This window comes from Aulonocara sp. 'chitande type north' Nkhata Bay, linkage group LG1 (assembly GCF_057382095.1).
Source record: "Aulonocara sp. 'chitande type north' Nkhata Bay isolate Kocher_YH1m ecotype deep benthic linkage group LG1, A_spYH_male_GT1.1, whole genome shotgun sequence".
In the NCBI taxonomy this organism is placed as follows: Eukaryota; Metazoa; Chordata; class Actinopteri; order Cichliformes; family Cichlidae; genus Aulonocara; species Aulonocara sp. 'chitande type north' Nkhata Bay.
In genome coordinates this window covers 11,231,485-11,247,150 of record NC_141344.1, presented here as the reverse complement: position 1 = coordinate 11,247,150, position 15,666 = coordinate 11,231,485, and the positions used below count along the sequence as shown (strand labels likewise).

Sequence of the window (15,666 nt, the reverse complement as noted above, 5' to 3'; positions counted from 1 at the left end):
TTGATAACCTGTTGCTATAAAATCAACCTAAAGAGAAGTTGGAAGTTAATTTATTTTTAGTTTCCAGAAACCACATCAAACTGTTCCACTTTTTTAAAAAAATTTTTAGTTTCATGTGAGACTCTTTGACACTTTGCTCAAAGGCTGACATCCTGTGGTAAATCTTTGTTACTACAAGTTACTTCCTAGTTGTTTTAAAGAGATATGTAACTTAATTTGTTCAGCTTGCTGCAATACATGCGCCCTTATTTGATTGGACATTAAAAGTTACAAATGCATTATAAGAGGTCCTGCCTAACTCTGAAGCAGTTACTTTCTGGAACATGTAATAATTAAGAAAATGTAATTTGTGAATTTTGAGGATATTTAAACACTGTGTACAAAGACAAAAAGGACCTTTGGAAAAAGTAGTGTAACCATGTGACCCACTCCTGGATACACGTTAATCTAGAATTGTAAGAAGATAGATTTGAGTGCACATCTGTAAATTAGAGTATATTCATAGAACACGCACACACACACACACACACCTTGCGCAAGTTCAGTAAATTGCAAGTTGCATTTTTCTGAAACTTTTTATGAACACCCCACCACTCCCAGAGGAAAAACTGAAATTGTCAAGCATTTGAATAAAACAACACTGGATCCTTTACAAAAATGCAAAGCAAATAATATTGTTCTTTTTCTGGATATCCAGAGGAAAAGGTTTGGCCCAAGTCAGTATAATCTGTTGAAGTCAGCCGGATCAGAATCAGTCAAAGTGCACTTTTAAATCGGTGTTCAGCTTTGTGTTATGGTCAAAGCCTCACTTTTATGAGTGTATATGTGTGTGTTTGAAAATCTATGGAAATCTTTTACATATATTTACGGTGGCCCTGAGAGGCCAAACAGACTGCAACTTCAGAAGTATTATATATTTCCTCAGTGAGCGCGAGTGAAAGAAGATAAGCATCCTGTATTGGGTATAATTGTCTGTATGTCAGAATGACTTATTATACAACTAAAGAAACATCAGTGGAAATCAATTTGTGATATGAGGTATTTGACAGTAAAATGGTTTATTTTTTGTAGATATTATTTTTTATCCAGTCAAAAATGTTGAACGTGTCACCTTACAAATAACAGGAAGTGGTTCAATATAGTTTCTCCATATTTACTCTCTGTGGTTTGAGCAAGACTTTTGAGAAGCTTTCAGAAGATACGCTGCAGAGAGTCTGTAAGGGCGGCTCATTGTCTATAACGATGAACATAATAATTGCTCTTCTGTGTGAGTGCACTAACAGATAACATCTATGTCTTTCAGTCAAACTGTTTTCTATTTAATCTGACAGGATTCATTAGATTTTTCACTTCTTTTCTTCAAGGTGTTCTGACAAATCAGGTCATAAGCCAAACCGAAGGTAAGTTCAGTTTCCTTCATTACAAGATATGTCTCTTCTGTATTCCTAAATGTTACTGAGCTGCATTCATCATTACATATATTGCTCACTATGATGTCTCACAGATATTTTTCCTGCAAAGATCCTGGCCCAGCAGACAATTATAAGTGAAAACAGTGACCTTTATGTAACATGCACCACACTTGGGAGAAAGAAAGACTCAAGTGTCCATGTTTATTTGTTAGTAAATGGGTGCGGAATCCAGAATCGCACCCAGAAACAAGATCAAAGTGACACCCTGTTCACCATATCCAGCGCTAGTCTTCATCACAGTGGAAATTACAGCTGTGTTTATTCCCCGAATCATTATACACTTTCTGAAGTAGCCAAGAAAGGAGACGACATCATTGAGATTCTGGTCATAGGTAAGTGTTTTGACTCCTGAACACATGATGTCATTGTTATTTCTTTCCACTCATTTTCTCCTGTTTCCATGCAGCCAATTTTCTCCCAGCAGATATTTCAATAGTTGGGTCATCCACTGTTCATGAGGGAAACTATCTTGAATTCCAGTGCACAGTGTCTCAACACCTACATACACTTGGTGGATGTAAATTCATCTACGCTTACCTGAGGAAGAATGTCACGATTCTCCAAGTGCAAGTCTTTAATGTCTCTCAGATGCTGACAACATTCATCATCGATGGTGCAGTTTTGAGGGATTCAGGTCATTACAGCTGCATAGTGCTGCCATCAAAATGCTTCTATGAGCATGAGCACACAGTTCATGGAACAAACAAAGTATTTCTTCAGGTCAAAGGTAAGGCTCTCTGAATGTTTCAAAAATGCTTTTTTAAATTCTTGTTTATGCTGTCTTTTTGTGCTTTCCAGTGGATTTCATCTCTCTGGGGTTACTGCGTTATGGAGTGATAACCTTGATGGTATTACTGGTGGCGTCCCTTTGTGGATCAAACAACAAACAGGCAAATGCACACATGCTGAGGAAATGACGGGATGAGAGGGGGACGATCTAGATCAGGAGTGTCAAACTGATTTTATGTTGCATATCTCTGACTAAATAAATCTGATTCCCAGATGACTAAACATGCAACTATTTTGCTGGTAATACCTGAAGTGAGTAAAGAAAATCAACAGCCTATTTATGCAAGATAATTCATAATTTTATGGGGAGGTGAGGTGGGGTGGGGGGTATATTGGTTGAGTCTGATTATTGGAGGGGGGGGGGGGGGGTGTCATGAACCCTCTGGAAATTACGCCCCTGTGATGAAACTCCCCTTCCTTTCATTGTAAAGAAGTTACGTATTTAACTGTTTCTCTACGTGATAAAGGAAAATAAATATATCGGCACAACTCTTTAAATTGTAAAATATAAATATGTAAAATTACAGAAAAAGTTCTGGTAGCTCATTGCCCAGATTGTCAAGTTCTGGATTTTTGTTGTTGTTGTTTTAAACTGTAATCCTCAAAAATAGAAATTTCAATAGTAGAAGATTTATAAAAGAAATCTGTCTTCTTTTTTTTTTTTGCCTTATTACTTTGTATATTTAATATTAAATTTCTCTTTTTTTTAATTTCAGAAGATTTTTCTGGCAATTATTTCATGGTTGAAGGCTTTACAGGAGGTGTGGGGACCTCCAGGCCTCAAGGCCCGGTGTCCTGCAGGTTTTAGATATCATTCTGGGTCAATACATCTGAATCAAATGTTTAGTTCATTACCAGGCCTCTGGAGAACTTCAAGACATGTTGAGAAGGTAATTTAGCCATTTAAAGCAGCTGTGTTGGATCAAGGACACATCTACAACCTGCAGGATACCGACCCTTCAAGTCTGGAGTTCCCCCACCCCTGCTTTACAGCATTAATGCCTTTTGACAGTCATTGAGTTTTCTAACAATAACCTAATAAGAGGTCATGAGTTTGCATACCAAATAACATATTTTTAACACTAAACGCTGTAAAATATGGTTATCATTATAATACAATATACAAATACATGAGAATATGAGAAGTCCCCTTGCTTATCAAATGCAAAATGTTGCTCATTATAATGCTGTTTTTGCTGTTTCACGCCAGCAGGGTTGTGTCTGTTAGCTCACTGAGTGTTACAGAAAGACCACAGGATAGATGTGGCGTGTCTTTCATGCTGCCTGAATTAGAATAGTTAATTCTGTCTTGAAAAACAGAAAAGAGTCAAGCTCATACGTGTATAAACAGAGATAGCTGCTGATGACTGCTACCTTTCTTCAATGAATACAGAAAGACAGAAACAAGGTTGTGTCAATGTTTGTAGGGTTAATGAAGTTGTGCTATCTGGCATATAATGCTGTGCTACCTGATGGCTACCTACAATACTATTGTTAGAATAATGAAATAATAATACATAAATAAATCAGCACAATGAAGATGGCAGGTGAATGTAAACATTTTTCCCCGATGGGGAGAAAAAATGCAATCATATGACAGGGCAAAGACACTGAAAACAGACCAAACTTCAGTCAAGATGTCACCTAAGATGATCCATCCAAAACATGTGTTTAGTCATTAAACAGTATGCACACTATGCTGCTGTGTGGTTTGGATTACTCACTATGACAGATTTCCACCCTCTGTAGGTTTATCATTTTCATTTACATCAAATATTTGAAAAAGTATATATAAAATATGTAGATTTTCAGCATGATTTTGGGATTTTTTTTTTTCTGATGTGTTTTCATGGATCTACGACAAAGCCCAAATTGATTTGGTGCTTACAGGGGATCCTATCAACCTCAAATACTTCTGGGAGAAAGGCGAACGGATTATTATTGTAGGTGCCAGACATCTGCTTTATATTTTTGTTTACAATTGAGTTCGTGTTCGTTTCATAATTCATAGATTCATTACATAAGTCATCTTTACAGGATTAATTATGTGTTTACATAAAGTAATGTTATGTCACTGTTTGGGATTGGAACCTAAAAAGGGGTACCTCTCACTTTAAGTATGTAAGTGCAATAGTAGCATGAAACCCTGTGTGAGGGGGAAGGGGAGGAGCATGGACAGAGAGGTTAGGAGTCACATGGTTTTTCTGACCGTGTGCACAGGTAGTTCTGGATAACTGCTTATTTTTTGGAACTTTCATGCTTACTTAGGAAGGAGTTCATTGTTATATCTTCAGTTTGCAATAAATAAACAGTCTTCACATCATAATGCAACTGGAAGCATTTCTTTTGGAAACCAGGAACACGCGTCAGCCATAGACTCTCTTCTTGAACTTGGTTTATTGGAAATTACCCTACAATTATTGACACACCTGCTTATAAACGTGATAACAAGTAAAAGTGCTGTGAAGAGATCTGAACAGATCTATCACATACTTTTTATGGATTTGCAGTTTCCCTCTTTTCTATGCAGTCAGCACGATTAGTCCTTGCCTCCTCATCTCCTTTCTCCCTGTGCTTGTCTTCTACTTGCCCTCTGACTGGGGTGAAAAAGTAACACCATGTATATATGAGAGACCATGACACCAAAGATGTATAACCATGCAAGTGGGTTTCTTGAAATGCTGCCCAGAGTGATTTTCATGACCAGGCCAGAGAGAGAAGGTGACTGTTAACAGTGTTCAGACTATTAGATAAAAAGTCTGTACCATTCATTAAGTCCCATGCAAAACCAGGACAAAACATCAGGCCCCGAACAACAGAATGATATCAAGTCTCTGTTGGTTGGTTTCTTCTGTGTTTCCAGATACCACATTACACTCTTCATTTAGAAAAAACTTGATTTAGATGTTCGTGTTTGGAAATCAAGCGGCACAAACTGTGTTCAAAGTATGAAAGTACCATCCAACGGTAAATCTCTGTTACTTTAAGCCACTCCCAGGTTGTTGCAATGAGTCAGCAGGCAATGCAGACATATTGGAGGAACAGCAAGAGCAGATAGAGGGAAGCACAGGAAGGTATAGTGAAAATAGAATTACAGTAAAGACATAGTCTGGGGAATTCTTAATAGAATTACACACGATGACTGAAATAGAAAACCTATCTATCCGAGATCTGTTCTTTTTCAAATCCAAAGAAAGACAACAGTCTTATTCCACTAACATTCATACGCTCAGTGCTTAAGAAAACATTTAAAACTATTACTCCTGATAATATCTGTTTCCCAAAGCTTTAATGAAATTTCATTTAAGGTAGCTACTGTATATACAGCTGTTAGGCTGGTTTAAAGTTTGTGAGTACAAGAAAATTATGATTAGAATAAAATGTGCTCAAGTTTGTTTAGATGGTAGGGTGCAGCTGTCATCAGATCAGAGGAATGGGAAAGGATTTGGGTGTGTGTAATTGTAGAGAGAGAGGAATTTATTGACAGTGGGGGTCTGCCTGTCATAAAAGGAAATATGAAGAATAGTATGCACAGAATAGGGTAAAAGCAGACAGATGTCATGAGTATACAATCTTTCAGTAAGATGTTGGTTACATGAATGGTTTTTCTCATGACTAACCGTGCGTCCAACATCCACTCTGCACATGCTTACGTAGCACATATATATACACACATACTCAAGTATCAGCACAGGCTGGTACCACACAGACACACACACACACACCCACACACACCACTCTGGCCATGAGTTGCTGTTGTTGCCATATAAGGGAATCCCCAGGGTTTTATAGCATATTTTAAAGCTCATGGGGACCCTCCCCCAAAGTGTGAGGCTAAATGTATATATGTGTAGGACTGAGGGATTGACCCTCAGATCTGCTGGTTACAATTGCATTAGTTCCCTCTGTGCAGAGGTTCGGTTTAAATAAATGCAAATAAATACAAGTGTTTGTGATTTCAGAGTGTTTCTTTACAGCTGGGTGACAAATGGACCAGAAGTATAGAGTGATTTACATCATTTATATCACTCCATACTTCTATACCAGAAGTATAGAGTGATTTATAACAGGTATTACCAGTAACAGGTATTAAAAGTATTACCAGTATAAAAATACTGGTAATACTTTTATGTACACTTTACAAAACTCAAATAAAAAAGTATCAAAACAATATGGAAAGGTGAGTGCTCAACATATTTTGGCAGTCGTGAATCTGTGTATACTATGATTGCATGGCGTTTGACTTCCTTATACTGTAAAACTCATGGTTATGATATCTTTTAAAAATTACATAGGTGACTTCACTGCTAACATGCATAAATTGGCAGTATGAGGAATGCAGTTGTCAAATCCAACATTTATTACCTGTCAGTAGCTGTTTTGTCATTTTGAGTTTTACAGCTCAATAAGGTTAGATTGAGGACAAGTTTGATAAGAATAACAAAAACAAACACGAGCAGCTTATTATAAACCTTTTTTGTCCCTTCAAACCAGCAAGTTTGTCTGTGTTACTTCACTGAGTCTTACAGGAAGACCACAGAACAGGTGTGCTTCTTGAATTAGAATAGTTAATTCTGTCATGAAAAACGGTAACCAGAAATGAGGGGAGAGGCAACCTCACAAGTGTCTAAATAGAGATGACCGTTTCCAACCACAGACAATCTGCCTGTAAGCTGCCAGCATGCCTGTGTGCCGCCTCCTTCAAACATTAAAATAAAGGCAACAGCTTTGTCAGCCCCATATTTTCTTTAATCCATGTTCCAGTTAATGTTAGTCCATTCACCAATTTGATCAACTAAACTGCACAATGAAGAAAAGTTTGATTCTTGGACAAACAACAAAGCCAAGGCCAACTTGGGGCTGATTAGTTCAACTACAAGCCTCAAGGACTTCTGTGAGACAGACAAATGGGTTATTGTTGATGAACCTGGTTATAAACACAACATTAAGTAGAACTAGTGAAAGGAGATCTACAAAGATATAACACACTTTTTGTGCATCCGTCATCTCCCTCCTTTCTTTGCAATTAACATGATCATCCCATGAATCCTAATCTCCTTTCTCACAGTGCTTGTCTTATGCCTGCCCTCTGACTGTGGTGAAAAAGTTACACTGTGTATCTGTCTATCACGATGTGTATGACTCTCCTACCCTTTGCCATCAGATATACCTCGTCATCTACTGCTTTCTGTTGAACATCTGCTACCATGCATTGCTGATTAAAGCATGCGTCTTAACCTCCAACTGTTGCCAGGCTGATATTAATAACCTAGCAGAGAGTGATCCTGAGAAGGTGACTGCTGGCAGTGTTCAGAAGATGCATTTGATAACCTGTTGCTTTCATTCGTTAGATACTCTGCAAAAACAGCAACACCCCCCATTTGAAAAAAGAAAATGCAATTTCATATTGAAGTTAGGATTCTGAAATCAGGCCTTTGCCATAAGCTCTCTTTTATGATATTCTTGTCACTAAATTGCCCCCTGTGGCTTTTTGTGTGGAATCACTGGCCTCAATAGTGGCTAAAACATTTGCCCAGTACCACATGCAAAGTGGTTAGCACTATTCTTCACATTGAGACAGTCCTGGGCTTAAACCCAGGCAGGCTGAGCTTACATGAGTTTTATCTGGGATCTTTAAATTATCCTGTAAATGAGATGACGAGATGAGTTAAAGTTCCCTGTCTTGACCTAAGACACACTTGGAAAAAAGATGCTAAATCAGATCTACTGCACTAACAAAGAAAGACTGTGACTCTTTCTCCTTGCTTATTTAAGTATATAAAATCAACCTAGAAAGATGGTGTAAGTTAATTTATTTTTAGTTTCCAGAAACCACATCAAACGATTCCACTTTTTTTTAAATTTAGAGTTTCATGTGAGACTCTTTGGCACTTTGCTCAAAGGCTGACATCCCATGGTAAATCTTTGTTACTACAAGTTACTTCCTAGTCATTTTAAAGAGATATGTAACTTAATTTGTTCAGATTGCTGCAATACATGCGCCCTTATTTGATTGGACATTAAAAGTTACAAATGCATTATAAGAGGTCCTGCCTAACTCTGAAGCAGTTACTTTCTGGAACATGTAATAATTTAAGAAAATGTAATTTGTGAATTTTGAGGATATTTAAACACTGTGTACAAAGACAAAAAGGACCTTTGGAAAAAGTAGTGTAACCATTGTGACGTTTACAGATATTTTATTTCGAAAAGGTCGAATGTAAGCCGGAAAGGGGGTTAGGAAAAAGGAAGGAAAACATTAGAGCAACAAGTTAGTGCTGCAGATTATGTTGCCGCTGCAAGCCTGAGAATTAAAGAATGGAACTGATAAATACTGAAGTTGTTATCATTAATGTTTGAGGCATGCAAACGTAAGCATGTGACCCACTCCTGAATACATGTTGATCTAGAATTGTAAGAAGATAGGTTTGAGTGAATCTGTAAATAATATTATATTTATGAAACACACACACACACACCGCAAGTTTCATTTTTCTGAAACTTTTCATAAATCTTTTATGAACACCCCAGCATGCCTGGGGTAAAAGCTGTAATTGTCAAGCATACAGACACACTGGACACTGGATCCTTTACAAAAACGCAAAGCAAATAATATTGTACTTTTTCTGGATATCCAGAAAAAGAACCAGTCAGTCTAATCTGTTAAAGTCAGCTGAATCAGAATCAGTCAAAGTGCACTTTTAAATCAGTATTCAGCTTTGTGTTATGGTGAAAGCCTCACTTTTGTGAGTGTATATATGTGTGTTTAAATATGTGTGAAAATCTATTATGTATATTTCCTCAGTGAGCGCGAGTGAAAGAAGATAAGCATCCTGTATTGGGTATAATTGTCTGTATGTCAGAATGACTTATTATACAACTAAAGAAACATCAGTGGAAATCAATTTGTGATATGATGTATTTGAAAGTAAAATGGTTTAAGAACACACTCCTCTGAATTTTATTTTTTGTAGATATTATTTTTTATCCAGTCAAAAATGTTGAAATATCACGTGTCACCTTACAAATAACAGGAAGTGTAGTTTCTCCATTTTTACTCTCTGTGGTTTGAGCAAGACTTTTGAGAAGCTTTCAGAAGATACGCTGCAGAGAGTCTGTAAGGGCGGCTCATTGTCTATAACGATGAACATAATAATTACTCTTCTGTGTGAGTGCACTAACAGATAACATCTATGTCTTTCAGTCAAACTGTTTTCTATTTAAGCTGACAGGATTCATTAGATTTTTCACTTCTTTTCTTCAAGGTGTTCTGACAAATCAGGTCATAAGCCAAACCGAAGGTAAGTTCAGTTTCCCTCAATACAAGATATGTCTCTTCTGTATTCCCATATGTTACTGAGCTGCACTTATCTTTACATATGTTAATCACTATGATGTCTCACAGATATTTTTCCTGCAAAGATCCTGGCCCAGCAGACAATTATAAGTGAAAACAGTGACCTTTATGTAACATGCAGCACATTTGGAAAAAAGAAAGACTCAAGTGTCCATGTTTATTTGTTAATAAATGGGTGCGGAATCCAGAATCTCACCCAGAAACAAGATCAAAGTGACACCCTGTTCACCATATCCAGAGCTAGTCTTCATCACAGTGGAAATTACAGCTGTGTTTATTCCCCGAATCATTATACACTTTCTGAAGTAGCCAAGAAAGGAGACCACATCATTGAGATTCTGGTCATAGGTAAGTGTTTTGACTCCTGAACACATGATGTCATTGTTATTTCTTTCCACTCATTTTCTCCTGTTTCCATGCAGCCAATTTTCTCCCAGCAGACATTTCAATAGTTGGGTCATCCACTGTTCATGAGGGACACCATATTGAATTCCAGTGCACAGTGTCTCAACATATTCAAACTCTTGGTGGATGTAAATTCATCTACTCTTACCTGAGGAAGAATGTCACGATTCTCCAAGTGCAAGTCTTTAATGTCTCTCAGATGCTGACAACTTTCATCATCGATGGTGCAGTTTTGAGGGATTCAGGTCATTACAGCTGCATAGTGCTGCCATCAAAATGCTTCTATGAGCATGAGTACACAGTTCATGGAACAAACAAAGTATTTCTTCAGGTCAAAGGTAAGGCTCTCTGAATGTTTCAAAAATGCTTTAAATAGACGTATTTTTTATAATAATGTATTATTTTTATACTGAAATATATTTTTAAATAAATTAATCATCTTATTTTACTTTCCAGTTGATTTGGTGTCTACAGTATTACTCCATGTTGGAGTAATAACCTTGATGCTATCACTCGGGGCATGTCTTTGGTGGATTTGCAACAAAATAGGTCAAATAAGTATAATTAAAAATAATTTTAGGCTTCACATTTTTTTCACAAGTCATTGTTTATTGTATGGATTAATCAAACCAACCACATAATATAGCCGAATATACCTGCATGCAATATTTTGCTTCAAAATTATATTTGTTTTGCGTTTCAACAGTTCGCTTAACTTCTTGCAGACCACGGTGAGCTTTAATTCAATATGCATAATTTTTTGGACACTTCTGTGATTTTTATTATTAGGAAAATTATTTTTTTATGTTTTGTCTTTGTGTGTAAAGTTCTATATACTGAATGCACTATATCACTGAAAAAGTGAATGTACCACTGAAATATGTTTCGTTTGCTTTGTTTTACAGTGCAACGACTCAGCAGGCAAATTCAGACATGTTGGAGGAACAGCAGGAGCAGGAAGAGTGGGAAGACGGTATGGTCAAAATGGAGTTACAGTCAAGACATACTGTAGGGAATTTTTGATAAAGTTACATATGATGACTTAGAATGAAAATCTTATCTGTGTTCTGCTCTTTTCTAATCCAAGAAAGGATTTCTGTGTAATTTCACAAACAGTTATACATTCATATTCTTTCAAACAAAAAAACTATTTAAAACTATTCAAATCACATCTGTTTCATTAACGACTAAATTTTTCAAAGCTTTCAAAAGTGAGCTATATACAGCTGTTATAAATAGAAATTGCTATGAACTTTAATTTTTCTCTGTATTTCACTGTGTTTTTGTGTGTGTGTTTTTATCAGAAAAAGAAGACTCTTTCAGCATAGAGTATGATGACGCGTAAGAATATATTTTTATTTTCAACATCTGTACACTTAAAAAATGTGTAATAACAACAAAAGCATGAGCAGTAATGAAATCTGATCATTAACAACATTTTATCATCAGGTGTCCAAACAATCTGGCAGCTGAGGTTTCATTGCCTTCTGAAAATTTTGAAGACGCGTACACTGTTGTAGGTAAGCGATCACATTGTGTTTCATTGTGCTATAATAGACATAGTTTTGATGCCTTTTAACAGTCATTCAGGTGACTTTATTGCCTAACATGAACATAAAAGAGATGATAAGTCCCATAACATTAATCAGCAGCATGCCAAGTAATACATTTTACTAAAGTACGGTACTAAAAGTACTTTAAAATTAATATATTCAGTGAATCACAATTGGCAATGTAAGATGAATGCAACATGATGACATGTTGCATTATCAAATACAACATGTATTACCTAAGAGTAGTTATTATGTCTTCTAGTCTTGAGCTGGATTGAGCATGAAGTTATTAGAATAAGAAAACATATTGTTGGGAACTTATTACAAATGGTGTTTTAATACTTGAAACCAGAAGGTTTGTCTTTGTTGCTTTACTCAGTCTTACAGGAAGACCACAGGAAATGTGTGAAAGAGTGTTTCATGCTGCCTGAATTAGAATAGTTAATTCTGTCAGTAAAGATGGTTACCGGAAAAGAGGCGAAAGGCAAGACCATGAGTGTTGAAACTCATTAAACACATGTCTAAATAACACTTGCGACCACTATTTAACTGAAACTTTCCAACCACAGATGATGTGCCTGCAGATTCAAGGCCAGAATGCCTATATAGTTCATCAATGAAACGTAAAAAGAAAGACAACAGCGTCCCCACCCCCAGTTCCTCTTCATTCTATGTTTCAGCTAATTAATGACTGCAGGCAATGATCATGTTCAGAATGAGTGGCAATGTTTTCTGAAAGTGTAGTGGCTGCGAAGCATCGGCATTCACAGATGTTTATCAGCAACACAGCGGAATTGAAAGACTTGCTCCAACTTGCTGTTTCTTGTTTCTTCATAAAACATTTTGATCAAAGGCATAGATGTACTTACCATGCTTTATAAAATAGTCTGCATTTTGCTTTCACTCTAGAGCATGCAGACATTAGTGTTTTATATTTTTCCTAGAGATGTGTTCACATTTTTGTGACCCCTTATTTCCATCAATCCATCATAAAAATGTATATAATATGTATATAATACAATAAAAAATACTCACTGTGTATAGCTTTCAAATTTACAATTATTATGTTTTTATTGTGGTAATTAGATGTATTTGTATTCAATAAATTGTTTCTAATCCATACAGAACATGTTTAATAAATTTGAGGTTGGGATTTGGGAAGGCTATCACATTATCCTGCATAATTAAATAATTAAAATAGAAAAAGCACATTCTACTGTTCACCATGGGGACATAGACTGTGGACACAGGGATCAGGGTTTTATGGTTGTAATTTTTATTCAGTTGAATGAACTTTCACATTTGACAGTAGCTTTGATTTGTAACATAACTGGGGAAAACTACACTGAAATCTGCAAAATAACACAAACCATGTCTTATCATTTCTTATTCAACCTATTAGTTTTAATTTTTAGGCATTTTTCAAGACATACCAGCCTAAAGAACACAAGAGATTTTAAAAAAAAAGTAATTAATGCACCAGCAGCTAAAAAAGATAGTACTACATCTACAGAGTGGTAGGAATACCGGGACATTCTGTAGGACTCTGCTTTCAGGTGAGCTGCTCCTTTGTGCCTCATGACAAACTCTATCAAGAAGAGAGCGTTATCCAGTGACATTACTGGTTTATCTCTGTGTAGCCTGGAAAGTCTCTGCATGTTCGCCCTGTAGGAGGGATCATTCATGACTTCATGTAAGGCCTTCAGAAAATTATCATCTTTATCCACAATGGCTAATGTAAGAATTTTAGCTGCTCCTTTTTCTTTCAAGCGAAGCAGGTTATCATACTGGTCAAAAAACACAGGTAGGCCCACAACTGGGACTCCATGATAAATAGCTTCCTGGACTCTGTTTGTTCCTCCATGTGACACAAATAATTTTATTTTAGGGTGTCCTAAAAGGTCATTCTGTGGCATCCAATCAACAAATAAAGTGTTATTACCCAGACCAATTGGCCTGTCACCTTTATACTTCCAGATGACTTTCTGTGGTAGTTTAGCAAAAGCTGCAGCGATCTCATTTGTTATATCAGCAGGAAGTTCAGTCACAAAAGTCCCCAGAGACATGAGGATGAAGCCATGCTCTCCAGAACTCTGCACAAAGTCCTCCAAGTGTTCAGGAAGTGGTTCTGAAGGTTTACACTGAAATCCTCCTATATAGATAACATTAGGCATGGTCGGTCGAGGGAACTCAAACACAAAGTCCACTCTCATGAGCCACAGGTCTGCTCCTTGTAATAAGCCACAATATGTAACATCTGAGCCAAAGAATTTATTGAAAACAGCTTGATACTGAGGATGGATTAAAAATATGTCCTGTGCTTACCAGATGACATAGCAAATTAGATTTTTGACTGTCTGTATGAAAGTCATGCTGTCTGTCAGCCCAGAACCAGTTATTGGGATATACGATAATGGTGAAGGTGCAATGGCCAAGTGTCCCTCCCCACTAGTTGCGAATTGTACATTATAGATCAGAGGTAATTTCAGGCGATTAATATGCCTGCACCCCATGCTGGGTCAGTGAGGACTAGGTCATATTTGTGCACCTTTAAATTACTCATCAAATTCTCATCTTCAAGCATGATAGCCATTTTGCATATGATTCCATCATATCATTAAACATTTCAACCTGCAAACTCAAAAAGCTAAAAACCTAGCTTTGTGCTAATTAATCCTTTTTCACCTGCATTTTTAGCTGTCCTTATTCCTAACATCCTTTACCCCCCTCCAACTATGTTTATTATTTCAACTTATAGTCTCTGTATTTTAGTGGTGTAGTGGAAAATCAAATGTCACTCATCAATACGCTCACATAGCTGTAATGTGAAAATAAGGCCATGCGGGGGCAGTGCAGGCTCAACTAAAGGCCGGAGACAAAAGCAGTCTTCCTGGTTTTTCAAACGTTTCCAGAAGTGAAGTAAACCTCCCCACCATTTTTTCCACTTAGAAAGAATTATCTGAGGTATGAAAAATCAGTCATACAACAAAACAATCTGGCGAGACATCCTCAAATAGCTTTTAATTCTGTAATAAATTTCAGTGAAATAAAAACATCCCGTCCCTGAAGCGTCTTTTGTGCTGCGACCATGGATTGTCTTACAGTCTCCACAAAGTATGCAGTAAATGTCCTCAAGGTGAAAGGAAGTGCTGTGAAATTCAAGTCCTGGCAAGAGAGTCTGCTCTTTCTCAAAGAGGGCGAGGGAGAATGAATAAAGAAACTATTTAAATGACAATGTTTCCATATAGGGTTGCCAACCGTCCCTTAAAATACGGAATCGTCCCGTATTTCGAAACAAAAGTACACGTCCCGTATTGAGCTAATAAGGGACGCACTTTGTCCCGTAATACAGTGAGAATCAAAAGTAGTCTATAAATGTTTATGGAATTAACACTTTGTTTGAAAACATAATTCCCAGCCCCTCTCCTGCTTTGTGACCAATGAGCTGACAGCACACTTATGACAATTCGAGTATGACAATTCAGATTACCGCTCATCTCATTGGTCGAGGAAAGGTCGCTTGCGGAGAAAATACCGGAAGACAACAGATGACCACAACAAGAAGCATGGCCAACAGGGGAACAAACGCCGACTCTGCGGTGCAAGTCTCGGACGACAGTACACCTAAAGCTGGGCAAACACTGTGCGATTTTTTTTCAGTCACGTTATTCAGCTCCTGCTCAAACTGCACGATTGACTCGCAGGGGTTAGAAGTTCGTATGTCACGATGTACTCTCACACTATACCGCCCGATGCTCTGATGCGACCTGAGTGCTCACACTGTGCCTCCATAACATGAAGGTTATAACAGAAAATCTGTCGCGCTCTCTCTCTGTCTTTCACTCACACAGACACACCACCATCAACTTTGCTAAATTGCTAATGAAAAACATTGATCAGGCAGCTGTGATTGAGCAGCAATGTAAATCCAACTATTTTCACGGTTGTTGTGGTCGTGATAATTTTGTGATGCCACATCGAAAAGGCTCGGATGAGCTTTCCAAAGTTCTACAAGTTGTGCCTCCATCGCTTGTGTCCAGTTCACACGCTGCACAGCCGTGCTGCGCCGTCTTTTTCACCAACGTTTACG

The 15,666-nt window shown here is 37.2% G+C and overlaps 2 protein-coding genes and 1 pseudogene across 2 annotated transcripts; 2 read left to right on the top strand and 1 right to left on the bottom strand.

The window, feature by feature from the left end:
- The first annotated feature begins 1,192 nt into the window (after positions 1–1,192).
- On the top strand, positions 1,193–2,404 carry LOC147338715 (uncharacterized). Its single transcript, XM_086298513.1, has 5 exons — positions 1,193–1,267; positions 1,365–1,400; positions 1,505–1,804; positions 1,879–2,199; positions 2,271–2,404. Exons 1-5 carry the CDS (start codon positions 1,243–1,245, stop codon positions 2,387–2,389), a joined length of 801 nt encoding a protein of 266 aa, XP_086154639.1. The 5' UTR covers positions 1,193–1,242; the 3' UTR covers positions 2,390–2,404.
- Positions 2,405–9,369: 6,965 nt separating this feature from the next.
- Positions 9,370–12,372, top strand: LOC147338714 (uncharacterized). Its single transcript, XM_086268714.1, has 10 exons — positions 9,370–9,429; positions 9,527–9,562; positions 9,667–9,966; positions 10,041–10,361; positions 10,480–10,572; positions 10,730–10,754; positions 10,929–10,996; positions 11,328–11,364; positions 11,473–11,543; positions 12,146–12,372. Exons 1-10 carry the CDS (start codon positions 9,405–9,407, stop codon positions 12,262–12,264), a joined length of 1,095 nt encoding a protein of 364 aa, XP_086124840.1. The 5' UTR covers positions 9,370–9,404; the 3' UTR covers positions 12,265–12,372.
- Positions 12,373–12,796: 424 nt separating this feature from the next.
- Positions 12,797–14,169, bottom strand: LOC147338713 (UDP-glucuronosyltransferase 2A1 pseudogene; annotated as a pseudogene).
- Between the last annotated feature and the right edge of the window lie 1,497 nt (positions 14,170–15,666).